Genomic DNA, 27,270 nt, shown 5'->3' on the forward strand with positions numbered 1-27,270 from the left:
CAGCAGAGTGAGAACCTGTCTCAAAACAAATTAAAATAGACCAGTTAGTAGCTTCAGACACATTTCTCAACAATGTTAGTTTTTTCAATGTTAATGAAACATCTTCCCCTGCCTTTTAATGGATTCTTACTCAAAACCCTAATACATAGAACAGATAGGAAGAGAGCTGTTCTGTCTAAGGAAAGAGGTGGGAGCCTCAGTTCTATCTACACATTTACGTTTTACTACCTTCCAATAGGTTAGTAAAAGGATTCCATAGGGTTCCGAAGAGTTCTATAGGATTTCTGTGGAACTCTTGGAAGCAGAGTTTAAAATCTGTAGCACTTTAAGGCTGCATATTATTCCGGTATGGGGTTATTCTGCAATTTACATAACCAGTCCCCTATTGCTGGCCATTTTATTCGGTCAAACTCTCAATTTTATGAACATTCATCTCTGCACTTATTTCTATTTTATCATGATATGGAATTTTTGGGGTAAAGGTATTTTAATGCTTTCAAGACATACTAACGAATCACTCTCCAAAATGGCTACAAGAATTTACAGTCCCAGCAGCAGTATATTCACGAGTGGCCAATTTCCCTATAAAAAAATCAACACTGGATTTTAACAGTATTTTTCATTGGCCAATCTGATACAGAAAAAAATGGAATCTAAGTATTGTTCAAATTTGCATGTCTTTGATCATTACTATGGCTAAACTTTTGGGGTGAATTTTATTGGCTATTTAAATATTTTCATTTGTGTTCTTTGCCCATTTTTTTCTATTTGGATTTTTGTTGTTGTTATTGTTTTATAAAATTTATTCACAAACTAAGACTAAACTTTTTTTTTTTTTTTTTTTTTTTTTCCAGACAGGGTCTTGCTCTGTCACCCAGGTGGGAGTGCAGTGGTGTCATCATAGCTCACTGCAGCCTTGAACTCCAGGGCTCAAGCCATCCTCCAGCCTTAGTGTCCTTAGTAGCTGGTACTACAGGTATGCACCACTATGCATGGCTTTTTTTTTCAGGGTCTCACTTTATTGTCCAGGCTGGTCTCAAACCGGGGCTAGGCTCAAGCAATCCTCCCACCTTGGCCTCCCAAAGTACTGGGGTTACAAGCATAAGCCATGGTGCCCAGCAACTCTTATCTATAAGTAAAGATTTCTGAGTGTTAAATTTGCCTTTTGCTTATCACATAACTTTTAAATATTTATTTCAAATCTAGCAATCTTTTTCTTTACAGTTTCTGCTGCAAGCTAAATTTTGTTATTATATTGAGAAATGTCTTCCCTACTCCAAACATTTTCTTTTAGTGGTAATTCCTCAGTGGTGGGGGGATGACTGGAGTGTAAAGGTACATACATCTAAAATAACTCCAGGACATCTAAAGGGCAGCTTCACTGCCCGAGCTCTAGCTGATGTCCTTTCTTCTCCCTGAAGCTTTCAGCATACTCCATTGCATGAAGATTTGGTCAGTCCAGATTACTGAGGAAGAATCCTGTAATACTTTGTGACATCTTTTGTTCATTTTTATTTAATTTCCACTCCTGTTCCTTGAACACAGCTTCTACAAATTTACTTGCCAGACACACCTCTAGATAATAGGATATAAAGTGAACAAAATGAAGACCCTGCCCTCATGGAGTTTATAGTTTGAGTAAAGGAGGACAGAAAATAAAAAAAAATAAGGATGTAAATATGTAGTTTGCTAGTTGGCAATAAAGGATGCTTTGGAGAAAAATAAATCTGCATCAGAGGGATAAATATGCAGTACTTACTACATTGTGTTGTAACTCCTCCCCACTAGACTGAGTGCTTTTGAGGTCATAGATTTTGTTTTATCAATCCCTGTAGTTGACTAGTCCAGTGCCTGGAAAGAGCACATGTCTAATAAAAATAGAAAAGCAATATAGGTTACACGTGAGTGAGGCTGCCTTGGCCCAATTCAATCTCTGCCACCAGTTAATCATGACCTTGAATAAGGTACTCAGTTCTGTATGCCTCAGTTTCCTTACCTTAAAAATGAAGACTGGCCAGGCACGGTGGCTCACGCCTGTAATCCCAGCACTTTGGGAGGCCGAGGCAGGTGGATCACCTGAGGTCAGGAGTTCAAGACCAGCCTGACCAACATGATGAAACCCCATCTCTACTAAAAATACAAAATTAGCCAGGCGTGGTGGCACACGCCTGTAATCCCAGCTACTTGGGAAGCTGAGGCAGAAGAATCACTTGAACCTGGTGGGGGTGTAGGTTGCAGCGAGCTAGATTGTTCCATTGTACTCTATCCTGGGCAACAAGAGTGAAACTCTGTCTCAAAAAAAAAAAAAAAGAAGGCAAAGAAGGTACTATCCTCATAGGGTTGCTAAGAGAATTAAATAAGATAATATATTAAAGCACTTAAAATTGTCCCTCTGCATAGGTAGTACTCAACAAATGACAACTGTTATTTCTCAGCAATGGTCTGTAATCTGAATGCATTCCAACAACATGGACCTTAGGGCAATGAAAATAATTTACTGTCAGTTGAAGATATTGCTAGTGCTAGAGTCCGCTTCTGAATTGACACTAGTATATCACGCAGCTCAAATGCTATCTGAGACATTTACCCAAAACATGGCAGCATGAGCAACTGACCCAGCCCCTGGCTGTCCTTTCATGAACTTCAGACCCCACTGTGCATCCAGCAGCCCACCAGAATGAAGGCTCTCTGCCTTGTTACCAGGTTTGGGAATATGGCATTAAAAATATGATTGTCGAGCCAGATGCAGTGGCTCACACCTGTAATCCCAGCACTTTGGGAGGCCGAGGCAAGCAGATCACCTGAGGTCAGGAGTTCAAGACCAGCCTGGCCAACATGGCAAAACCCCATCTCTACTAAAAATACAAAAATTAGCCAGGCATGGTGGCACACACCTGTAGTCCCAGCTACTTAGGAGGCTGAGGCAGGAGGATTGCTTGAGCCTGGTAGGCAGAGGTTGCAGTGAGCCAAGATCACGCCGCTGCATTTCAGTCTGGGTGACAGAGTAAGATCTTGTCTCAAAAAAAAAAAAAAAATTGGATTGTCCAGATTTATTTGGTGATAACATGTTCCGACAGTATTTAGCCTACAGGCCATGTACATTTTCATCATCTCTTCTCAGTGAAAGGATTGACTGGAGCGATGTCATGTGTCTAGAAATATTGCCTTCTAAATTGTCAACAAAGTAAAAGAGAGTCATTTCTTAAATTTGTCTGGGGATGCTGTAGTTTGCAAAGCACTCTCCTATCCATTATCATTCAATCTGCAGCAAACACTCCGGAGAGGCAAGACAGGGTGATCATTTCCACTTAACGGCGATGAAATTGAGACTTATATAGTTAAGCCTCAGCCAAATTCTTCTCACTCATGATTCTGTCTCTATGCCCTACATGAGGTTTCTCACAAATCCTGGGTTCCCTCAAACTAGTCAACATGTTGACATGGACCCTTTATCTTGGTATTTATCAATTTTTATGTATTTTTCAGCATATCCAAAACTTCCCCATGTTTAGAGCCACAAAGTGTATAACTATCTATTTTTTTTCAGGTTAGGCGAAGCCGACCTCAATCCACTGGAGCAGCATGAACCTTCTGCACCCAATACCTTACAGCTCTCTGTCATGGGGGCCAACAACCCCTGGTTGTAGGATGAAGGCTAGAATTATGAAGTGACTCCAAACAGGTCCATAGTTGCCCTGAGTAATAATGATGACAGTCGATCTGTTACCATGGCACAAATCAAGGCGTACTGGAAAATATACTCTGCTGTATACTCAGGTCAGTAACTTTTAAAAAATTGGTGGTGTGTAGCACACTGAAATAAGTTTGCTAACTTATTATACCATGTAAGGATAGTAAATCATCATCATCATCATCAACATCATCATCAAATAACAATATAGGGACATTTTGACAGCAAGAAGGTAGGAGAAATAGGATCTCAGAAGAAGGGACAGTACATTTAGCTTTACGAAGAACTCACAAATCATCCTAATATTTCCTGTTCTAACGAGGTCTGTGTAAAACACTTCATCAGGCACTTGCTCTAGGGCTGGCATTTGAAATCACTGCTCTGGGAGTTATAACATCATTTCTACACTTTTTGGCCTGGTATCCTTAACTCCTGCTATGTTCAGAGCCGAAGAATTCCAGGCCTAAGAAGATAAAGTATGGACTAACAATAAAGGTTCTCTGCACATCTGAGATGGCACCAAGACTTGTGAATCATTCTTTCTGGATATACTATTAAAAGCAGTGGGGGCCGGGCGCAGTGGCTCATGCCTGTAATCCCAGCACTTTGGGAGGCCAAGGTGGGAGGATCACGAGGTCAGGAGTTCGAGACCAGCCTGGTCAGCATGGTGAAACCCTGTCTCTACTAAAAATACAAAAAATTAGCCGGGCATGGTGGCATGCACCTGTAGTCCCAGCTACTTCAGAGGCTGAGGCAGGAGAATTGCTTGAACCCGGCAGGTGGAGGTTGCAGTGAGCCGAGACTGTGTCACTACACTCCAGCCTGGGCAACAGAGCGAGACTCTGTCTCAAAAAAAAAAAAAAAAAAAAAAAAAAAGCAGCGAACATGATATAATTAAGTATCATTTGGAACAGTACATTTGTTTTTGTAGTGGTTGGAACAACATGTTAATCCCAGGAAGTCTTAGCCTGGGAATAATTATGGAACCTGCAGTTAGCAGAGAGAAGTGCCTGATTGGATGCCACAAGTTATTGCAACTCATGGAGAAGTTGTCATTGATAGATGAGATCCTAACCTTTGTATGTTACCAATACACACATTAAAAAGCCCTATTGTGAACATTTGGGTGGACATTATTATTATCATTATCATTTAGAAAACAGGGTCTCACTCTGTTATCCATGCTAGAGAGCAGTGACATGATCATAGCTCACTGTAAGCTCAAACTTTTGGGCTTAAGTAATCCTCTCACCTTAGCCTTCTGAGTAGCTAGGACAACAGGTTCATGCCACGATGCGTTGCTTATTTTTTCGTTTTATTTTTTGGTAGAGTTGGGGGTCTCTTTATGTTGCCCAGGCTGGTCTTGAACTCCTGGCCTCAAGTGATCCTCCCACTCAGCATTCCAAAGTGCTTGAGTTACAGGCATGTGCTACTGTTCCCAGTCCAGACATTATAAATATCATTATAAAGTGAAAAGCATATTACTAAAAAAAGCAAGAGGAGAGAGAGAATATTTTTTGAGTGTCTATCATGTGTCAGACACATGCAAGCAAACCAAATACCATTCACAATAACCTTCAAAACTAGCTATCCTTATTTTATGAGTGAGGAAATTGATGTAGATGATAGAGAACTAGAACAAGATCACATAGCTGGAAAGTGACAGAGTTCAAGTCTATTTGAATCTGAAACCATGCTTTCTGTATAATATTACTAGGGAAAAGAGAACCAAGACCTAGAGTCACACCATCTTTTAGCATGGTGAAATATAAACCACTGGAACCAAAAGTACTCGCAGATTAAAACTAAAGGGGGACTTCTTAAAGCTGATAAATACCATCTATGAAAAACCTACCAATAACATTATTCTGAATGCTGAAAGACTGAATGGTAGAAGACTGTTTCCTAAGATTGGGGACAAGGCAAGGAAGTTTTGCTCTCATCACTTTTATTCAACTATTCATTGGAGGCCCTAGACAGTGTAATAAGTCAAGAAAAATAAATAAATGGCCTAAATATTGGAAAGGAAGACATAAAACTGTTTTTATTTATAGATTAATAAGATTAGAGAATCCTCACAAATGTAGAAAGCAAGCCACTAGAACTAATAAATGGATTTAGCAAGGCTGCAAAAAGAGTCAATATAAAAAATTCAAGTGTATTTCTATATACCAGCAATGAACTACTGGAAAATAAAATTTAAAAACCAATGCCAGCCTGGTGTGGTGGCTCACACCTATAAACCCAGCTCTCTGGGAGGCTGCAGCTGGAAGATCGATTGAGCCCAGGTCAATCGAGATCAGCTCGGGTAACATAGCAAGAGAGACCTCATATCTACAAAGACAAACAAAAAAGAATCCACAGCTCATGGAACTTAAAATATTTATTGGATGTAAATTACAGCTCAATAAAGTTGATTTTAAAAATAAAAATTAAATTTTGCATTGAAAATTTAAAAAATAAATTCCTACTTGTGTCCTTGTACTAGCAACTGTAAAGAAAGAATTGCACAGACCCAGTCTCAGGTTGTGAACATGTGCTCTTTATTTGGAAATAATGGCCTACGCAGGTAAAGAGAGGTAAAATGTCTGACCAAATAAAAGAAACTAATTGCTCCAAGATTTGATTTTTATTACTAGAGTACTACTTAAAATCTGAATGTATCAACAACAGGTTTTGAAGGCAGGAGACAAGAGTAAAGTCACAGGGACAGCCAGTGGAGAGAATTAATGAGGCCATGAGAATCTCACATACGGCAGTAGGAAAGTCATTAAATGCTCTCCTATCTTCAATCTTGAAAGGGTTCCTGAAAGGAATCAAGACTGAAGGCTTTAGGAGAGAAGATATGCACACTCTAGCAGCCAGGAGTTCTGAGGTTACAGTAGGCATTTCCCAGTCCAGGAGAGTAATATTAAACAGAAATATTGTGTAATGGATGGACCCATTGTAGGCATGTATCCTAAAGAAATACTGGGCCAGGCATGGTGGTTCGTGCCTATAATCCCAACGCTTTGGAAGGTCAAGGTTGGAGGATTGCCTGAGCCCAGGAGTTCAAGACCAGCCTGGACAACATAGTGAGACTCTGTTTCTACAAAAAAATTTTTTTAATTACCCGGGTGGGCCCAGTGTGATGGCTCATGCCTGTAATCCCAGCACTTCGGGAGGCTGAGGTGGGTGAATCACAAGATCAGGAGATCGAGACCATCCTGGCTAACATGGTGAAACACCATCTCTGCTAAAAGTACAAAAAATTAGCCAGACATGGTGGCGCACACCTGTAGTCCCAGCTACTCAGGAGGCTGAGGCAGGAGAATCGCTTGAACCCGGGGCGGGGGGAGGTGCGGAGGTTTCATTGAGCCGAGATCACTCCACTGCACTCCACTGCACTCCAGCCTGGGCAACAGAGCAAGACTGTCTCAAAAAGAAAAAGTTACCCAGGTGGGGTGGCATGTGCCTAAAGTCCCAGCTGCTCAGGAGGCTGGGGTTGCAGGATTGCTTGAGCCTAGGAAATTGAGTCTACAGTGAGCAAGGATAGTGCCATTGCACCTCCGCCTGGGCCACAGAGCCAGAACTATCTCTTAAAAAAAAAGTTGTACACATGCATAAGAAAACATGGATGGGAATACTTATTGAAGAGTTGCTTGTGAGAAAAAAAAAAAAGGAGAAATGAGAAAGGATTTAACGAAGTAAGGCACAAAGTCACATCTGTTTTGGAGCAGATCCTATCAGTTCCCCACCCATATGACCTAGCACTTACCATGTCTGTGTATGTCAACTGACTTCCAATTGATAGCACAAGCACCTCCTTGACTGAAGGCTTTTTCTGGCCACCAGAGCCCTCTCTGCCCAAGTGTATGGCAGGCCAAAAGTCCTGAGTCAATGTGCCTCTGAAGTAGCCCTCGATCAATGGCAGATGGAAGTCACTGGATAAATACTCCAGCTTTCTTTAGGTAGAAGCATTGGACAGTTGTGTACTACACTGGCTCCCAGTTTCCCCATGGAGTTGAGCTCCGGTTTTACGTACAGTGATGACTTGCTTGAAAAAACGCCCTTTATTGGCTTCCTTCCCTTCCCTGTCTCACTTCCGCATTACCCTCACCTCCCACATAAAGTAATTGCACTTAAATCCTGTCTCAAGGTCACCTTTCAAATTCACCATTATGAAAGAACAAAGCACATTAATAAATAGATTATGAAAAGATCCTCATAATATATTAAGTGAAAAAGCATTTTATAGAACAATATGTATAGTATAATAGCATGTATTTTGAAAACACAAAAAATAGAACCATACTTCATTTTTTCTTGAGACAGTCTTCCTCTGTCATCTAGGCTGGAGTGCAGTGGCACTATCTCAGCTCACTGCAACTTCTGCCTCCTGGGTTCGAGTGATTCTCGTGCCTCAGCCTCCCAAGTAGCTGGGACTAGGGGTGTTTGCCACCACACCCAGCAATTTTTTGTATTTTTTGTAGAGACAGGGTTTCACCATGTTGACCAGGCTGGTATAGAATTCCTGAGCTCCAGCAATCTGCCCACCTCAGCCTCCCAAAGTGCTGGGATTACAGATGCGAGCCACAGCACCCAGCTGAGAACCATACATTTTAAAATGTGCATGTGTGTGTGCAAATGCCAAGAATCTATTCATGAATTACTTGTGATTTTATTTTATTTTATTTATATTGAGACAGGGTCTTGCTCTGTCACACAGGCTGGAGTGCAGGGGTGCAATCACAGCTCACTGCAGCCTTGACCTCCTGGGCTCAAGCTACTCTCTTGCCTCAGCCTCCAGAGTAGCTGAGACTACAAGTGCCCACCACCATGCTCAGCTAATTTTGTTTTTATTAGTATTTGTATAGACAAAGTTTTGCCATGTTGCCTAGGCTGGTCTCAAACTCCTGGGCTCAAGCAATCCTCCTGTCCCAAAGTACTGGGATTACAAGCACCGCACTCGGCCACTGCACTTGGCCTGCTTGTGTTTCTGAAAGTAAATTTAAAATACTTCATAATGGATGGAAGAGCTCAGTTTACATCAGCTTAAACCAACACTGGGCACTGGGGATGCCTAGCAAAATAGGAGCCCAGTCTCTGCCCTTGGGGAGCTTGTAGAGCATTAAAGGCAACAGATGAGTAAACATCTGCAAGGCCAGGTGGCAAGTACTATGACAGACATAAGCAGAGGGACTGCAGTAACCCAGAGCTGGGGCCCGACCAGCCATCTGCAGAAAAAATTCATTCCTCCCCTACCTGCCCTGCAAGTCTTAGGTACACTTCAACCCGAACGGCTAGAGCTCAGTCAGCAGAGCTGAAGGTATAACGATTAAGAATTAAGCAAATCAGGTACTTACCACCCAGTCAGAATACAGTTTTAATGGAAGGATAATGACATCCCTGGAGCAATGTCCTGGAGCAGGAATTTATCAGTGTTTCTAGCACCCCCAGCAATTTCTAGCGGACAATTACATTGACACATTGCCCCTAGTTTTTCAGATCTCTCACCAGCCTCCCCTCCAGGACCTCCCACCCCTGCCCCATGCTCTGAGATCAGTCCACCGAGCAACCTTCTGCTGAGGATTTAGCTTTCCAGGGAGGCTTGCTAAGGGAAGAAAGTGTACTTGAGGAGGCAAGCGTTAAAACCCAGCTGTCACTGGAAGGCAATCAACTGGCCAGTTTCTTGCTTCTGGGACCTTATTACAAGGCCCCTTAGCCCAGTCGTTCCCAACTTTGCTGCATATTAGAATCTACTGGGGAGCTTTTCAAAATCCTGATGCCTATGTCATACCTCATACCTACTAAGTTGTGTGTTGAGCGGGGAGGAGGTGACCAGGCAGTGGTGTGCTAAAGCTGGCTGCTACCTGGCTTTGGAGAACCTATTGTGTACATCTCTTCCCAATTCTGTCTTCAGTGATGTCATACTAGTAGCTTGAAATTAACCATGGCCGGGCATGGTGGCTCACGCCTGTAATCCCAGCACTTTGGGGGGCCAAGGCGGGTGGATCACCTGAGGTCAGGAGTTCAAGACCAGGCTGGCCAACAGGGTGAAACCCCGTCTCTACTTAAAACAAACAAACAAAAAAATTAGCCAGGCGTGGTGGCACATGCCTGTAATCCCAGCTACTTGGGAGGCTGAGGCAGGAGAATTGCTTGAACCCAGGAGGCAGAGATTGCAGTGAGCCAAGATCATTCTATTGCACTCCAGCCTGGGCAACAGAGCAAGACTCTGTCTCAAAAAAAAAAAAGAAGAAATTAACCATGATCGAAGTTTTTATGCCATGGATATCGGTTATAAATCAGGGCTTTCTTTTCTTTCTAAGCAGCCGATTGTTAAAATATTTACCAGCATACCACTGAAACCAGGCATCAGTAGTTTTTGAATACCCTCAGGTGATTCCAATGTGTAGCACAGTCTGGAAACCACAACTGTCTTAGTCTTTCCCAAATAATGCTCATTGTAGTCTTGGATAATTTGGTTTCACCTGCTAACCCTAGCAATAGCTTTTTAAGGCTGTGTCTGTCTAATCTGGGACCACTGTCTCTGAGGACTTTCAGCAAGGACAACTTTTATTCTGCCTTGGAGGCTGAGCCCTGTAACATGGTATATTGGGGTGGATAGGAGGTAATTTTGTGTATGGTTCATTGCTGCCCTTTTGATGAAAAGTACCTTGTTGTATTTGGATTCTAAGCTGAAAATAGATCCACAGAATATTGTCTGTATAACATTATGAAACCTTCCTCATTTCACTGATGTGTCCAATGCATGTGAGTTATACTTTCATTTATTAAGGCTTAAGATGTCAAAGTGATAAAGGGCACTTACAAATGTTAAGCATAACAATTTTGTAATCTATTTTTAAACTTTCTTTTTTACCAGCTTTAAGATAAAATGTTCACCACTCATTTGGGAAGAAGGAAGTTTGGGACATTGCCTGACTCACATGGCCAAGGACATGGGTCAGGGCTGAGGTTTGGTCCTGGGGTTTGGAGCTGGGATAAATATCCCATCCAGGGACTGAAAGATGCAGAGGGATAAGATGAGGCCAACATCCTGAGATACATGCAAAGGGAACTCTCCTGGGGCTCAGAGCCTGTGTTGTTAGGATGGGAAGAGGCCCAGCTGTGGGGGAAGAAGGACCAGGTGGTACATGAACTTAGATTTGTCTGGCCTCCCCCAGTCCCCAGCTCGTTGCCATGTCCTGTCTCTATCTTAGTTGCTAATGGCTCCCTGACTGATTCTTCTACTGTCTTGTCTGGCTTCTCTTGTTATACCTTCCAGTGGCTGATCCTGAACATACACGTTGTCCTTCAGCAATACCAAATGCCTGTGAGGTTTGTAGCCTTGCTCCCACTCTCTCTTATCAAGCCTGCACCTTCACTTTGGCATTGATGACTTTATCCCCTGTCACAAGACTGATGGAGGGCCTGTAGGGGCTCAGAAAAATGGACGAAGGAAGATGGGAGAAGCATTTTACAATTTACTAAGATTTAAGTATCACACCTCATCTCCCCAATCAACTCCCCAAACAGACAAACAGAAGAGCACTGGAAGTGAAGATACCAGGAAAATAATGACAAGTAAGCAACGTACAAAAGTGAGGAAAGAGGCCAGGAGTTGTGGCTCATGCTTGTAATCCCAAGACTTTGGGAGGCTGAGGCATGAGGATTGCTTCCGCACAGGAGTTTGAGAACAGCCTGGGCTGTCTCATAGTGAGACCCCATCTCTAAAAATTTTAAAAAAAAAAAGTGAGGAAGGGAACTACCGATCCCAAGTGGCTACTCTGTGTCAGGCATTGTGCTAGATATTTCATATAGTAATATATGACCTTAGTTAATTTTCTCAATATTACCTTCTACTGCAAAATAGGTGTGATTACACCCATTGTTCAGATGAGGAAACAAGCTCATGTCAAGTCCCCAAGGTCAGACAGCTAAAAAGTTTTTCACAGAATCACATAAATAAGATTATATACATAAGAGTGCATGTTTCAAATAAATATTGCAGACATTGAATGTCTAAATTCTTCAGGGGAGAGAGAGATCCAGATTGACTTGTATCAGAAAAACACTTCATGAAAGATCTAAGGCTACAGCCCAGTGCAGTGGCTCACGCCTGTAATCCTGGCACTTTAGGAGGCCGAGGCAGGCAGATTCAAATGAGCAACAAGGCAAAACCCCAACTCTACAAAATACAAAAAAATTAGTCGGCTGTGGTGGCACATGCCTGTAGTCCCAGCGACTCAGGAGGCTGAGGTGGGAGGATCACCTGAGCCCAGGGAGGTCAAGGTTCTTAAAAAAAAAAAAAGACGATAAAGAAGAAGATCTGAGGCTCCAACAGCAAAGCCTTAAAAGTGAGTAGAACTTGAGACTTGAGTAGAAGAAGAGGTAGAAAGATAAGCCAGGCCCCAAGCATAGAGACAGAGAATGGACGGGGTATGACCCAGAGGAATGTGTGTGCGAAAAGGTCAGAGGTGATCCTACTGCCTTCTGCTAACAGTTTTGGGTAAGAAATGTTAAAAAAAAGTGTCATGCACCCAGTGAGGGGCGTCCCTGGCTGCCAGGCTTGAAAGGGTAAGAATTCTCTGCCTGTCCTTCCTGGTACTCCATAGCATCACTACTTTGCCCCTTCCCTCCAGCCGTGGGGTACAGTGGGAAGCCAGCCAGCCCCAGCTTTGCCACTCACTAGATGTGTGAGATTTGGTAAGGTACCTTGCCTTCCTGAGTCTGTTTCTTCATTTGCAAAATGGGACATATTGATGACTGATCACATGAGAGAACAGGTGTTGAGCACCCAGCACTGTTGAATATGAGTTGCTCCTTTTGTAGTCCTTTAATCTTCCTGGGCCTGGTCCAAGTTCTGCAAAGTCTCTGCAGACAACTTATGGGGTGAGCCAGTTCTTGGAAGAAAGGGAAGATCACCTCCCACTTCCTGCACATTATATTCCTGCTTATGCATTCTGATGTCCTGCTTGCTTTTTTAGGCTCTAAGTGCTATCCTGCTGACTCACTTCCGACTTCTCGTTCATCATGCTCAGCTCCTGAAAATGGAACAAAATGGAAAAGGCCGGAAATTGTACTGTCTGATGATGTGTTTAAGGGGCCAGCCACTCCACGTGGATGGAATGCTGGGGACGTGAACTGAATGGTGCCCAAAATGATTTCTCCACTGGACACTTGGGACACTTTGCCTTGGATTGTAATACCTGTACTAATAATAACCATCCCACTTACTGCCAGCAAGCCCCAGGCTATGTGCTTTCCATGGATTGTCTCTTTGAATTATCACAACTGCAGATGTCAGGGAACCTCTCTGTTTCACAGACAAAAAAAAAAAAAAATTCACACTAAGATAGGTTAAGGAACTTGCCCAAGGTCACACAGCTGGTAAGGGACAGATTAAGGATTCAAACCCATGATCTAGATTTGTGCTGTCTAACATAGTAGCTACTAGCCACATGTGGCTAATGAATTTTGTTTTCCTTTTTTTTTTTTTTTTTTGAGATAGGGTCTCACTCTGCTGCTCAGGCTAAAGTGCAGTGGCATGATCACGGCTCACTGCAGCCTTGACCTCCCTGGGTTCAGGTGATCCTCCCACTTCAGCCTCTTGAGTTGCAGGGACTATAGGCACATGCCAGCATGCCTGGTTAATTTTTTTTTTTTTTTTCAATAGAGATGGGGTTTCACTATGTTGCCCAGGCTGGTCTTGAACTTCTTGGCTCAAGCGATCCTCCCACCTTGGCCTCCCAAATTGCTGGGATTACAGGTGTGAGCCATCACACCTGGCCTCTTTTAACTTAGTGTGACTACTAGAACATAAAATTTCATATGTGGCTCTCATATTTCTCTAGGACAGCACTGATCTAAACCATAAACATTATTAAATGATCATCAGACCAATGATTTCCCAGTGTTTTTGATAAATTTTTGAGCACAACTCCTCAATTTGTATATTCTTATTTATTCATAAATGCTATACATTTGTACTACTCTGTAATATTGTGTACATTATAAAACATTGACAAAATGGATATTTTTAAAATATGAAATAAAAAAAATAGAAACAGAAGAAGTTGTACTAATTTCTTCCAGGAGCCTAGTGGGTCACTTTGTGCACCCCCCACCATGGTGTGCACACACCATTTTGGAAATTCTTGCACCCAGAGAGACTTAGAGCTCCTGGGGGCAGAGATTTTAACACAGATTATCCCTGACTTATGATGGTTTGATTTTTCTAGTTTACCATGATTTGAAAGTGATGCCCATTCAGTAGAAAGTGTACTTTGAGTCCCCTTTCAACCACTCTGCTTCTCTTTTTTTTTCTTTTTTCTTTCTTTCTTTTTTTTTTTTTTTTTGAGATAGTCTCACTCTGTCGCCCAGACTGAAGTACAGTGATGTGCAAGCTCCGCCTCCTGAGTTCACGCCATTCTCCTGCCTCAGCCTCCCAGGCCGGCTAATTTTTTGTATTTTTAGTAGAGACGGGGTTTCACCGTGTTAGCCAGGATGGTCTTGATCTCCTGACCTTGTGATCTGTCTGCTTTGGTCTCGCAAAGTACTGGGATTACAGGCCTGAGCCACCGCGCCCGGCCTCAACCATTCAGCTTTCATTTTCACTACAGTATTCAATAAATTATGAGATATTCAACATTTTATTATAAAATAGACTGTGCTAGATGATCTTGCAGAACTGTAGGCTAATGTCAGTGTTCTGCGCACGTTAAGGTAGGTTAGGCTATGATGTTCAGTAGGTTAGGGTATTAAATGCATTTTCAATGTACAATGGGCTTGCTGGGATACAAACACATCATGAGTCCAGGAGCATCTGTACATCTATCTCCTCTCACTCAGAGTTGAAGTTAGCACCGTGCCTAGATATAATCGGTGCTCAATACATGTTTGTGGAAGGAATAAATAACTCTTAATGTACAATTGTTTTCTCGTGGGTTAGATTAATTTATTTATTTCACATGTATCAAGCACTTTCCATGTGTTATTATAGTAGTATACTAAGCGCTGAAAAAGAAAGTTTACAAAGACTAAGCTTCTTTACTCTAGGCCTGTGCTTCTTACGCTCTAGTGTTTACAAGAATGACCTGGAGAGCTTGTTAAACAGATTCCTCCTCTCCTCCCCCAATTCTTTTCAGTAGGTCTGAGGTGAAACCAGATAATTTGCTGAACATCTAAGAAGCTTTTAGGGAACTACACTTTGGAGGAGAGTGCTGTGCACTGGAAAATTGGAACCGTCTCAAATATTACGTGAGGGTGAGTGTTGAAGAGAATTTATATTGCATTTTCACTATTTGCCAAGCATGTTTAAATATATCACCTCATTTAACCCTTGTATCGACCTCATGAGTCATGTATTATTATTTCGGTTGAGACGACTGAGATTGAGAAAGGTTAGTTAAGTTGTCTAAGCTACAGAGTAAGTAAATGGCAGCGCTTGGGTTTGTACCCACTTCTGCACTCAGTAATTCAGGCAAATCTGTAGCAAGTGTCTTCTTTTTTTCCCAGGCACTGTCCTAAGGAACTGGGCATACAACACTGAGTGAGACAGACAAGCTCTCTGTCCCTGGTCAAACTCAACAAGCACTTAAAATATAGATATGAGGGAGGCAGTGTCATGGAGATATACAACAGAAACATATACTCTAGAACAGAGTTAGAACTTTCCAGGAAAAAAAGTAAAATTTACATGAAGACCTGAGGGATGAATTAGAGCAGTGAAGGATGGGCGGGAAGTGTTTTGGGCTGAAGATATGCATGAAGGCTTGAAAGCATTCAAGGAGCTGCAGGAAGTTCAGAATGTCTGAAGTGGAGGGGAGAGATAAGACCCTTGAGGTAGGTAGGCAGAAACCAGATCATGCCAGGCTATTTAGGGTACAGCCAGCCTTTTTTTTTGGACAGGATCTCACTGTCACCCAGGCTGGAGTGCACTGATGGGATCTCAGCTCACTGCGGCCTCTACCTCCCTGGCTCAAGCTATCCTCCCACTTCAGCCTCTTCAGTAGCTGGGACTAGAGACATGTGTACCACTAATTTTTGTATTTTTTGTAGACACAGGGTTTTGCCACATTGCCCAGACTGATCTTGAACTCCTGAGCTCAAGGGATCCACCTACCTTGGCCTCACAAAGTGCTGGTATTACAGTTGTGAGCCACTGCCCCTGGTCTCAGATTTGTATTTTTTAAAATTTGCTATGCCCCCAGAGGGGGATGGATCAAAGGAGAGCTAGCTTGTAGGCAGGGAAATGGTTAAAGATGTTAGTGGTGTAAATTTGGGTAAATGCTGTGTGACTGGGAAGAAGCAGAAGTGAGAGGGATTTAAAATTGTTTAAGACTTGATGATTCAGCTTGGGCAACATGGCAAAACCCCATCTCTACAAAAAAATACAAAAATTAGCCAGGTGTGGTGGTGTGTGCCTGCAGCTACTTGGGAGGCTGAGGTGGGAGGATCACCTGAGCCCAAGAGGTAGAGGCTGCAGTGGGCTGTGATCACGCCACTGCACTCCAGCCTGGGCAACAGAGACCATGTCCCCCCACCAAAAAAAAAAAAAAAAAAAAAAAAGACTTGATGATTGATTGATTGGAAGGGACAACGTGGACAGGCAAAGGAGGAATTGAAGATGACCTCCAAGTTTCTGAGTAAACTATGCAGTTTCAGTAGGGATAAGGTTCTGTAAGCTTATTATTTCACATTTTAAAAGAAGGGTAAATTCAGATAAATCAAGTGATGTAAAGGAAAGATGCTATTTTAGTAAGATTTCAATGACAGAAACTTACTTGATAGAAAATATGGGAGAGGCTGGAGGCGGTGACTCACGCCTGTAATCCTAGCACTTTGGGAGGCCAAGGTGGGAGGTGGGAGGATCTCTTGAGCCTAGGAATTTGAGACCAACCTGGGCAACATATTGAGACTCTGTTTCTAAAAAATTAAAGAATCAGCCGGGCATGGTGGTGCACATCTGTAATCCCAGCTACTTGGGAAGCTGAGGCGGGAAGATTGCTTGAGCCAGGAGTTGGAGGCTGCAACGAGCTAGGACTGTGCCACTGCAGTCTAGCCTGGGTGACAGAACGTAACCCTGTTAAGAAAGAAAGATGGAAGAAAAGTATTATTTTTGTGGTCAAGTTTACTTTTTTGTTTTAATTTGCACCAACAACTTTATCATCTGTTGACAGTGGAGTTCTGAATGCTGGAGATTCCTCCTCTTTTTGCCAAAGATCAGGATTAACCATGGAGAGGACCGGCCGTAGACTATGAACTGTCAGTCTACTGAATTTCTTTTGTGACTGTCTTCTTGTTGAGTGACCTTGGACCTTGACTTTCTGAAGCTCAGCATTCCCTTTTTCTTCCCCTATTTTTGCCCCACACTTTACATCTTAAGTGGTATATTAGACGGCTGGGGGATCGGTGGACCAGTGGTGATTTGGGGTCCGCCTTCTTCGTCTAGGTCCCGCCCACTTTAAGACCCCACCCCTTTCCTAAGCCCCGCCCCTGGAAGAGGTTGTCTCGATATGACAGCAAATTCTCCACAATCCTGTCCTAGAGGAGCTATAAAGGGCGGGACTTACATCAATCTTTTTTTCCATTTGTCAGGTCAAGTGTCTATCTGGCCCAGGTGCCCGCCTACTTTATTTTCAACCCAAGGATTGGTTACTCTGTTCTTTGCCTCTGGCTCATGATTGGTTCTTTCATTCCGCCCCTCTCTTCCAGCTTTTGCAGGCGGGATTAGCACGCAGCTTCCTGCTCCTGCCAAAAAATAAATAAATAATAAAAGAAGAAAAAAGAGGAGAGAGGCGAAAGAAAAATGTCACAAAGATCTTTGCTTTTTCATTGGCTTTAAGCCGTGTCGGTCAAGCCAAACTCTGCCTTTGATTGGTCTTTCTATCTGCCCATCCCGGATCGGGGGCGGGATTTCCCCAGAAGACCCACACCTTGTTGCCACTGGCCGAACAGTGCGCCTGTCTGAAGCTCCTGGCCCAGGATTGGAGGCGGTAGCGGACAGGTGGGCGTGGATTGGCTAGGGCAGCCGGTCAGTGCAAGGCGGGGGCGGGGCCTCGGCGGCTGGTTGCGCGTGTCCGCCGCTGGCTCCGGTCTATCCGGCTTTGCTAGGGGAGGTGAGTCCGGCCGCGGCGGCACCGGCGGCTGAGGAGGCGGCGGCTAAGGAGAAAGCGGCCGCGGCGGCTGAGGAGAAAGCGGCCGCGGGGACGGAAGCCGGGTGGGGGGGAGGGGGGGAGACGGAGCAGCCTTGAGCCCTGAGGGGCCGTCGCGCGGGGGACCCACCCGCTCTCCCCCCCCAACCCTCCTCAGCAGAAGCAGCCGGCGGCGGGGGCAGGAGTCAGCCCGCTTCCGACCGTACTCCGCCCGCCTCCCGGGGCTCCTATTCTTTGGCCCCGGGACCCTAACCTTCTCCCGGGGCGGTTCCCGCTGTCTGGGCGTCCGAGCGCTGCCCACATCTTTCATTCTTCCTTGCACCTCCTTCCCTTCACTTTTGCCCTAGCTCTCTTTCTCCTCTCTGTCCTGCTGTCGCCTCCTCTCCTCACTCCAGCCTCCTTCCCTGGCTCATTCTGCCCAGGAAAGTTTAGAACCCCCGCCCCCCCCTCCCCAATCAGGTCAACCTGACTAGGAGTAGGGGGAGATGTAGGAAGGCCTGAGAGTTCGAGGGGGGGGGGACGCTGGAAGCTGGTTTCCCAGAAAATTTCCCCCCATCTTCTCCATTTAGGGTAGTGGGAATTTTTTTTAATCCTGTTTTTGAGGAGGTGGTAGGTGTTTAGAAAAGGATGTGGGAATGGAAGGGGTAGATGATTCAACCCTCTTTCAAGATTCCAAGGGTGGTGTGTTACCTGATCCTTTTCGTGTGTGGAGTTCAGGGGGTCGGGAGGTTTGGCCTTTATTCCCACATTCAAAGTTGGAACCTCCCCCAAATTAAGAATGGAGTTTTAGTACCCACTTGTGGCAGGAATCCTGGGGGGAAGGGGTCCTTTTTTCCTTTTTCTTTTCTTTTTTCCTTTTTTTTTTCCTTTTGGCAACCCACACCCTTCCACACACGCTCACCCCAAAATTAAACACCAAGATCCTCTAACTTGTTTGGATTGACTGATGAAGACATAAAGCCAGTTACGCTCTATGTTTTTTGAGGTGGAGTGAGTGGTTTTTCTTCATTTTTAAATGGCCAAATGACAGCTTGACCCAGTTTGCTTTCCAATCAAAGGGCATTTATTTTGAATGTCTCTTTGTGGCGCAAGAGCCAACGCAAAAATGATGGCGGCTTACAATGGCGGTACATCTGCAGCAGCAGCAGGTCACCACCACCACCATCACCACCACCTTCCACACCTCCCTCCTCCTCACCTGCACCACCACCACCACCCTCAACACCATCTTCATCCGGGGTCGGCTGCCGCTGTACACCCTGTACAGCAGCACACGTCTTCGGCAGCTGCGGCAGCCGCAGCAGCGGCTGCAGCTGCAGCCATGTTAAACCCTGGGCAACAACAGCCATATTTCCCATCACCGGCACCGGGGCAGGCTCCTGGACCAGCTGCAGCAGCCCCAGCTCAGGTACAGGCTGCCGCAGCTGCTACAGTTAAGGCGCACCATCATCAGCACTCGCATCATCCACAACAGCAGCTGGATATTGAGCCGGATAGACCTATTGGATATGGAGCCTTTGGTGTTGTCTGGTGAGTATCCAAAGAAAAACACAACCTCTCATGGTTTCTTCTGATGGTTGTGATTGGGTGAGTGCATCCCTCGTGGTTTTCTCCATGTTGACCAAGGTGGAGCAAGCTTCTCAACCCAACTGTAGGAAGCCACCTTCACTAATGTGGTAATGCATTGGCTGTCTAGGCCTAATGCATTGGCTGTCTAGGCTCATGGCAAGTTTTAGTGGAGCACCTTCTCATGAGCAACACACATAAGTTTGCTGTCTACCAAACTTTTCTGTTAGAACCTAAGCAAGCCACTGAACACAGCATCAGTAGATGAATGTATGGAATACTAACTCCTACAAAGACCTTGGTCATTTCGTGTGTTTGATTTAGTTTGGATCGGTTGCCGAATGGCATTAAGTGTTAGCAACTGATCCAAACTGAATTCCTTTATAATACTCTTGTCATTACGATATACTTTGCGTAACTACTTTCCTATCCTTCTGTCTTTTCACTCCTTATTTTGTGATCTTGATCTCGAGAAGAAAGATAGGATTCATAGTTGAACCAGTTAAGATCATTGCTTGAGTGGTTTATTTTAAACCATGGAGCTACAGTTGGGAAGTATGTAGCTGTAGCCTTTTGATAAGAATGCATTAAATATAGCATCACACATGAGTACCACAAATGAGGTTACTAGACTAGCTATGCAGTGGCCCACATTCAGTGTAATGTTTTAGTGTCATTTAGTGCCTCTTAAGTTCCTATTATCTGTTGGTCAGTTGCTGTAGTAGGAAATAATACTTTTTAAACAAATGACACTACTTTTGCTAGTGCTAGGACATTTGTAAAAGCCTAAGGGCTTCTTAAATATAACATTTTGGTCTATTTGGTCTAACCTTAAAAAGATTAGTAGTTTATAATAAAATATGTTTATTCCTGTCAAAACTAGAATGAACCGGGTTTTCTCCCAAGGACTAATGATTACACTTTGGATAGATGAATTGATATTTTCAGTGCATTCAAAAATTGATTCTTGTTACTGTCTAGAAAAGCCCCCATTACCACAGGAAAATGAACTCTTTGGAACTGGCCCGGTAAATATCTCCTTTCGTTATTGTTTTTGAGGCTAAAATTGATGGGCGCATCGTTTATGCATTTTAACTGGCCATCTTATTTATATTTCAGATTTGACAATCTAGGCTACTAAGTGATCTCATCCATTTTTTAAAAAAGCTAGTAGAGTCCAGTATTTTCTCAGCTAATCCCCAAGGAAGTTTCTGCTGCAGCGCAGCCCTTTCTCCAAAGTGTGTGGGATTCAAGGTGGGAAAGAGTCTAGCTGGTAATGGTGCCTCCGTCATTCTGCTCAGGGACCCGCCTGTTCCTGCCTTCCTCTCTCCCTTCCACAGACTATCTAAGAGATTTAACTGTGAACTTCCTATTCTTGCCTAACTCTTGAGGATTTCCAAGCTTTGGTTGGGGGATGGAGCAGACAGGAAAATGGTTGTTCCTTGGTTTAAATTTTGTCATTGATTTACTAATAACTTTTAGCACTTTTTTGGATCCTCTTAGATGTGGATGCTTGCTGGCTTTTTTAGTGCCTTACATACAATGCTAAAAACTAGGGATACTGAAAGGGAAATGGGTTGCAGCATTCTTGAATATATTCAAAAGGCATTTTTCACTTACATTTCTATCAAAAAGTGATATGACTTGTAGCAGTTTTAACTTAGGTGGCAAGGGAAGATTTTAAAATTTTATTTATTTTTTTAAGGAAGGGGGCAATAAAGAACTGGAGTGCTGAAACATCTCACACAGCAAACGTTCTGCTAGTGGGTACTCTGAATCTCTGATATATGAAAGCCCAAATATATTTGATTTGAATCCATTCTAGAGTTATTTGATTGACTGCTCTACCACCTATGGAGTTTGTCTCATGTACTTGAAGTACACCTCTGTGCACCATCTTATTTCAGGTTTGTCTTGTGTCACTGACTACAAGACAAACCTTGTAAGCTCCTTGAGGGTAAGGATTGTCTACTGTAGTAATCCTTTTCTCCTCAGCGCCTAGCACAGTGCTTTGGCATCTTTGCTGCTTGGTTAATTGATCTAGTCAGGTCCTTCTTTGTTTTGGCTTAAACAACAGAAAATTACTTCTCACAGTTCTGGAGGCTAGAAATCCAAGATCAAGGTACAGATTTGGTTTCTTTTGAGGCCTCTCTCCTTGGCTTGTAGATGGCCGCCCTCTTTCTGTGTCCTCACGTGATTCAGGTCTTTTTTTTAAACCAAGTTTTTCTAGTTAACTATATTGAGTGTTTTCATCAGCTGTAACAGGTGAAATACAATTTGGTGTGAAAAAAGAAAGAGTTCCAGGTGTATGTTTTAGTATGCAAATACTTTTCTATTTTTATATTTACATGTCAATGACCTGCTGTCTGAATTGCTTATTATATTTGAAATTTAACTGTTGTATGACCTAAGTAAGACTGTTCAGAGATTTGAAAACCAAACTACAGGGATTTACACTAGTATTCTGAAACCCAAGGTAAAGATATTAGTGAGGTTTTTTTTTACTTTTTAACTGAAACAGAATCTATCTTTTTAATTTAGGAAGTACCTTATGAATTGGAAACAACTTTTTTCTAAAATGATTATAATGGAACATAAAAATATTCTCCCAATATTACATCATTTGATTCAAACCACCACATAACTAACTACCTGGGTATTATAAGATTCACTTAATTCAAACATATATTCATTTAATGCATTTTGCAAGTATTCTTCTGGAATAGCATATGACAAGAAACTGTATTTTGCCCCCATTTCCTTGGGGACATATACCCAAGGGTACTAACTGATGGCTAAAAAAGTGGCATGCAATTTTGAGAGAGATTGTTGTTTCTCCATGTAGACAAGGAGAGATATTTGTAGAAGTGATGCAGCATTTTACCAGATTTATCACTGAACAATTTAGTCTAGCTGACTTGATTTATCTTTCTGTTGAATTTAACTAGTGGAATAACTTATCAGTATTGGATAGTTGTGTAAAAGTAGTGAATTACTCATTAGCTTTCTGGTAAAGATGGTGCTGTGACAGTTCAATTAAGGTTTCATTAGCAACTGTCTGCTGTATTTTATCTCAAAGTAAGAGTTCCAGTTTACCTGGTAATGTGATTGTGGGATAGCGTGAGATAACATTTGTTGCCACTGATAGAACGTTGTTTATGGGTTATGAAAGTATCATATATAATTTGACCTTCTGTGTGAGACATTACAGCCTCCAAATATCCACATGGACATTTTCATAATGTGAAAACAAAACACAAAGCACCCCACAAATAGTAACTTCAGTCATTTGGTGAGTAATATAAATCTACCTTTTTGTCTGCAGTTCACATTTGCCAGAGGAAAATGCTGTGGTTAAAGAGGTAACCACTTTGGGACAAAGAGTTTCAGGGGCTCATAATTTTGAGAGAGAGAGGAAGTTGACCACATGAGAGTGGTTTGAGGATTGCTATGCCTAGACAGTTTTTGACATTGGCAACTTAACATATTAGAGATGGAATTAATGGCACATATTGCCACCTTGGTAAAAGTGAGTCTGGGAAAAGCTTTTTTTTAAAATAAAATTAGCGTTTTGGTTTGTGATTTGCCTGATTAATTAAAAGATCAAAAAGCCTGGGATTCACTTGCTCTGTTGCCTTTGTGTACTCCAAGTAATGTCGGATGTCTTTGAATTTTATTATTCTAATAACTTCAGCAGGTTACTTTTATCTGTCTTTCAAAACTGTAGTAATAGTTACTTACTAGCTCTGTGATCTTGATAAATTATTTGACTTCTCTGTTCCTTATCTATAAAATGGGGATAATAATAGTATTTATCTCAGGATTGGTGTGAAGATTAAGTGAGGTAATTCTTGTAAACCAGTGATTACACTGTCTAGCACGCAGTAAGCATCAATAAATGTTAGTTGTTTTTGTTGTAGTTATTGTTGGTAGAAAAATCAAGCTGTTGTGTTAATGTGCATGGAAGTGTCTTCAGAGATTGTCAGATTTATCAGGTGAAATCAGCATGTAGACTATTTTTGGAGGCATGACTCTAAATAACATAGCATGTCCCCTCAGTTGTACTGTATGCCAGGGAGATTTGAAAACGGTTGAATTTAAAGCCAAGGGGAAAATACTCTGTGCTGTCCTGTCAACTAATAAAAAACAAATAAAAATAATACACATTTGTATGGAGTTTGTAGGTGTTTTAGTCAGATCATCTGCACTGTTTTAGAAAGTATTATGGCTTTATATACTGGGAGGGAATTATTTTTTTCATTTCAATGTAACAAGTGAAAGACATCCTTATTGTCGAAGTTCAGCTTTAGTAGAGATTCACTTTGCTTATGTTTGGATGAAAAAGTGTGAATTGCTGAAGATCCCAGTGAGGTGGGAGAAATATAGTGATTTAACAAAAAAATTATTCAGTATAAGCCCTTGTGCATGGTAGAGATTGTCTATCTTGCTCATCTTGTGAACATGAGAAGCATCTTTTTTTCTTATGTTTTCTCTGGTCCTCTTACTCCATATAACAAACTGTAATTTGGAAAAATGGAGAATGCTTTTGGGATGTGTTTGGGGAAAATTCTGGAGTAAGTTATATCAGAAAGAGTAGTATACTAAAGGGCATTTTGTTATTAACTGTGTTTTACAGGTTAAGAATCTATAGCATTGAGAAGTTTCTCCACTATCAGCCAAGATTAACAGCCACAGCTGGATTCTTTGGGGGCTCTGCTTTGTGAAAAGAGCTTTGAAGAAGCAGAGCCTGCACCATAAAAAGGAAACGGTTGCTCTTCTAGACATAACAAAGCATCCGTGTGAAACTAGAAATGTGGAAATCTGTATTGTTAATTTTAACTACAAACGAACTTACTTTTAGAAATTACAGGTTCATGATCATAAAGTAGATAAAGCAAAGAGTAGAGAATAAAAGTAACCATCTAATGATACTGCACCCACTTCCTAGTGGTTGAAACTCCATAGCCTGTAACATTGCAAGTCATTTTGTACTTAGACTCCTGAAAAGATTATCCAAATTATGTTCAAAAAACAAAACCACAGCACAAAAAATAAACTTGTTTTATTCTTGCGGAGAAATTTCATGTTATAGTGTGAAATATTAATTTAGAAAAAAAGAGAATTTTTTTTTTTTAAAAGGCATTTCAGAAACCTTGCCCTTTCAAACAAGCTGAAACAATATCCCTCAACATTAAATGCCATCTTTTTAGCTGTCAGTACCACTGGGCATGTGTCCTGAAAGAGAAATGGGGGCAGATGTAGTTCCCTTTCATATGCTATACCAGAGCAAAAACTTTGTAAAATGCATAAGTGCGTTAACTGAATATGTGTTTGAATTTAAATTCTGGGTTTTTACCTTCAAAGCACAGGCAGCTGTAGATACAAAAAGTCCTGTAATGGAGTACTGGAATGTTTCATTGTCTTCACAACTAGGAGTGTCAGAGTTTTCTCTGCCTTCTATATTGTAAAACTGAGTGGCTATTCTTGTGGTTTTTATTAGATTTATTTATGTCCAAGCAATTCAAGAATTAACTGTTCATATACTGTATGTTTCCTTAATATGCTTATTTGGTTTCTTTGGAGATTGTCAAGGCCAAAGAAACTTTTCATTTGTCGTCCAGCCAATAAATGGACAGAAGCTGTTAGAAGCTCTTTAATTATGCATCTGTTTGGGTTTTAGTTCTGAGTCCCTTTGTCTCTATGCTACCCCAGTGAATTATTTGTTGATTGGGTCATCTAATACAGGTCAACAATAACTAAAATAGCTTGTCAGTGTAATCCTGATGTTGCTTAGGGGTAACAGAGTCCCTGAGGCAACAGTTGTAACACTGTCAGTGAGCACATAACAAGTTATGATAGACATAGTCAGTAGTTGTAAGGTACCTAGTGCGGAAACAGAAAAAGCTGGTACTCTGACATTATGGAAAGATGACTTCTAAGTGAACTCTACTGAGACTGAACTTTAACACTTAGTTGTAATGGTGTGAGTAGAGGGAGTATATACGGGGGTGTCTGCCACTGATAATGATTGGTGCTCTTTACCTAAACCCAGTTTTGAAATAATTTGGCTAATTGAGTCGTATCTACTATGAGGCAGTGAAAGTTTTTTACACCTTTGGAACTCACTAGTCTGTATATTTTTATTGTCACTTTGCTGTGGACCAGCACTTTCGCAGGCACCAAATGGGGATATTTAGTCTCATAAATAATTTTGCGAACCTCTATTAAGCTGCTGCTGCTGTTGTCTGTATTGTGCTTAGTACTGAGGTATAGGGATGTTTAAGTCACCATATTGTTTTGGAGGAGTTGACAGTCAAGTAAACAATACGAACAATGACACATGCCTACTCTCAGGGTGTCCTCAGCCTTGGTGGAGAGGTGAAACTAAATTTGAAACCATTAAATAAAAACTTAAGAATATATTATTTTCAGGCTGGGCACAGTGGCTCACACCTGTAATCCCAGCACTTTGGGAGGCCGAGGAGCGGATCACCTGAGGTCAGGAGTTCAAGACCATCCTGACCAGCATGGTGAAATCCCATCTCTACTAAAAATGCAAAATTAGCCAGGCATGGTGGCACATGCCTATAATCCCAGCTACTCGGGAGGCTGAGGCAGGAGAATCGCTTGAACCCGGGAGGCGGAGGTTGCAGTGAGCCAAAATCTGGCTGTTACACTCCAGCCTGGGCAACGAAACTCCGTCTCAAAAAATGTGTATATTATTTTCACTTGTTCTTACAATATTCAATTATTGTGTGTTACTATTTGCCGGGCACTGTGCTGGAGATAAGGATTAAAGGTGATTATGACCTACTGGGGGAAATAGATTTGTAAATGGATTATTATCCATTTATAGTGCCATAAATGCAGCAATAGAGATAGTCCCTGGACATTAAGGGAATGTAGAGGAGGGATGTCTATGGAAGGTCAGGATGCTTCCTAAAATAGGTAATTCTTCAATGAGTTTTAAGAATGAGAGTCAACCAATGGGGAAGGGCAGTGTAGGTAGAAGGGCCTATATGTAGGAGACTACAGGGCTGGAGATGCTGAATGTGCAGTGCAGTGGGTGGTAGGAGGTGTAAGCTAGAGCTCAATCATGGAGAGGTTGGAATGTCATGGTTGAGTTGAGGCACTAAAAACAGCTTTTTATTAATAAAGCATATGTGTACATATAGCACATGAACAGTTAAATGGCGTATCTGTGGTATTAAGATTTTATGAGGGGAATGATTAGGAATAAAGCCTAAAAAGGCTCCTTAGGCGGTCAATGATGAGAAAAGGTTAAAACTCTGCAAATGGCAACTACTGAAAGTTTTTAAGTAAGAGAGACTTGGTCAGATTTAATTTTTTTTTTTTTTTTTTTTGGCTACATAAAATAGAAGAGTAAAGAGAACTGAGATCTGTCTGAGTCTTAGGGAGTGTTCTGTGTTGTAGGTGGAAGAAGCTACTGGAAGCAGAACTAAAGAGCAGTCAGGAAAATGTGTTCACAGTGATTGATAATCTAAGTATGGCAGAAGATTGTTAGGAAAATGGGAGTGATCTTTGGTGCTAATAAAAAGTCAAAGAAGGCCAGCCATGGTGGTTCACACCTGTAAACCCAGCACTTTGGGCAGCTAAGGTGGGCATATCACTTCAGCCCAAGAGTTTGAGACCAGCCTGGACAATATAGTGAAATCCCATCTCTACTAAAAATACAGAAAAAAAAAAATTAGCCTGGTGCGGTGGCATGCACCTGTAGTCCCAGCTACTCAAGAGGCTGAGGTTGCAGTGAGCTGGTATCGCACCACTGCACTCCAGCCCGGGTGACAGAGTCAGAACCTGTCTCAAAAAAAAAAAAAAAAAAAAAAAAAAGTCAGAAAATTAAGATGGAGA

General features: G+C 42.2%; 1 protein-coding gene across 2 annotated transcripts in view; it reads left to right on the forward strand.

Annotated features, from left to right (window-relative positions):
- The first annotated feature begins 17,779 nt into the window (after positions 1-17,779).
- The window catches only part of NLK (nemo like kinase), a 157,971-nt gene continuing 148,480 nt past the window's right edge, over positions 17,780-27,270 (forward strand). For both annotated transcript variants that reach the window (XR_003116252.1, XM_025363136.1), the window contains exon 1: positions 17,780-19,362. Coding sequence is in view for 1 of the 2 variants with exons in the window: in XM_025363136.1 (XP_025218921.1) it covers positions 18,905-19,362 (458 nt within the window). In the remaining variant the exon portion in view is untranslated. The remainder of the gene's footprint in view (positions 19,363-27,270) is intronic.

Source organism: Theropithecus gelada, chromosome 16 (assembly GCF_003255815.1).
Source record: "Theropithecus gelada isolate Dixy chromosome 16, Tgel_1.0, whole genome shotgun sequence".
NCBI classification, from domain to species: Eukaryota; Metazoa; Chordata; class Mammalia; order Primates; family Cercopithecidae; genus Theropithecus; species Theropithecus gelada.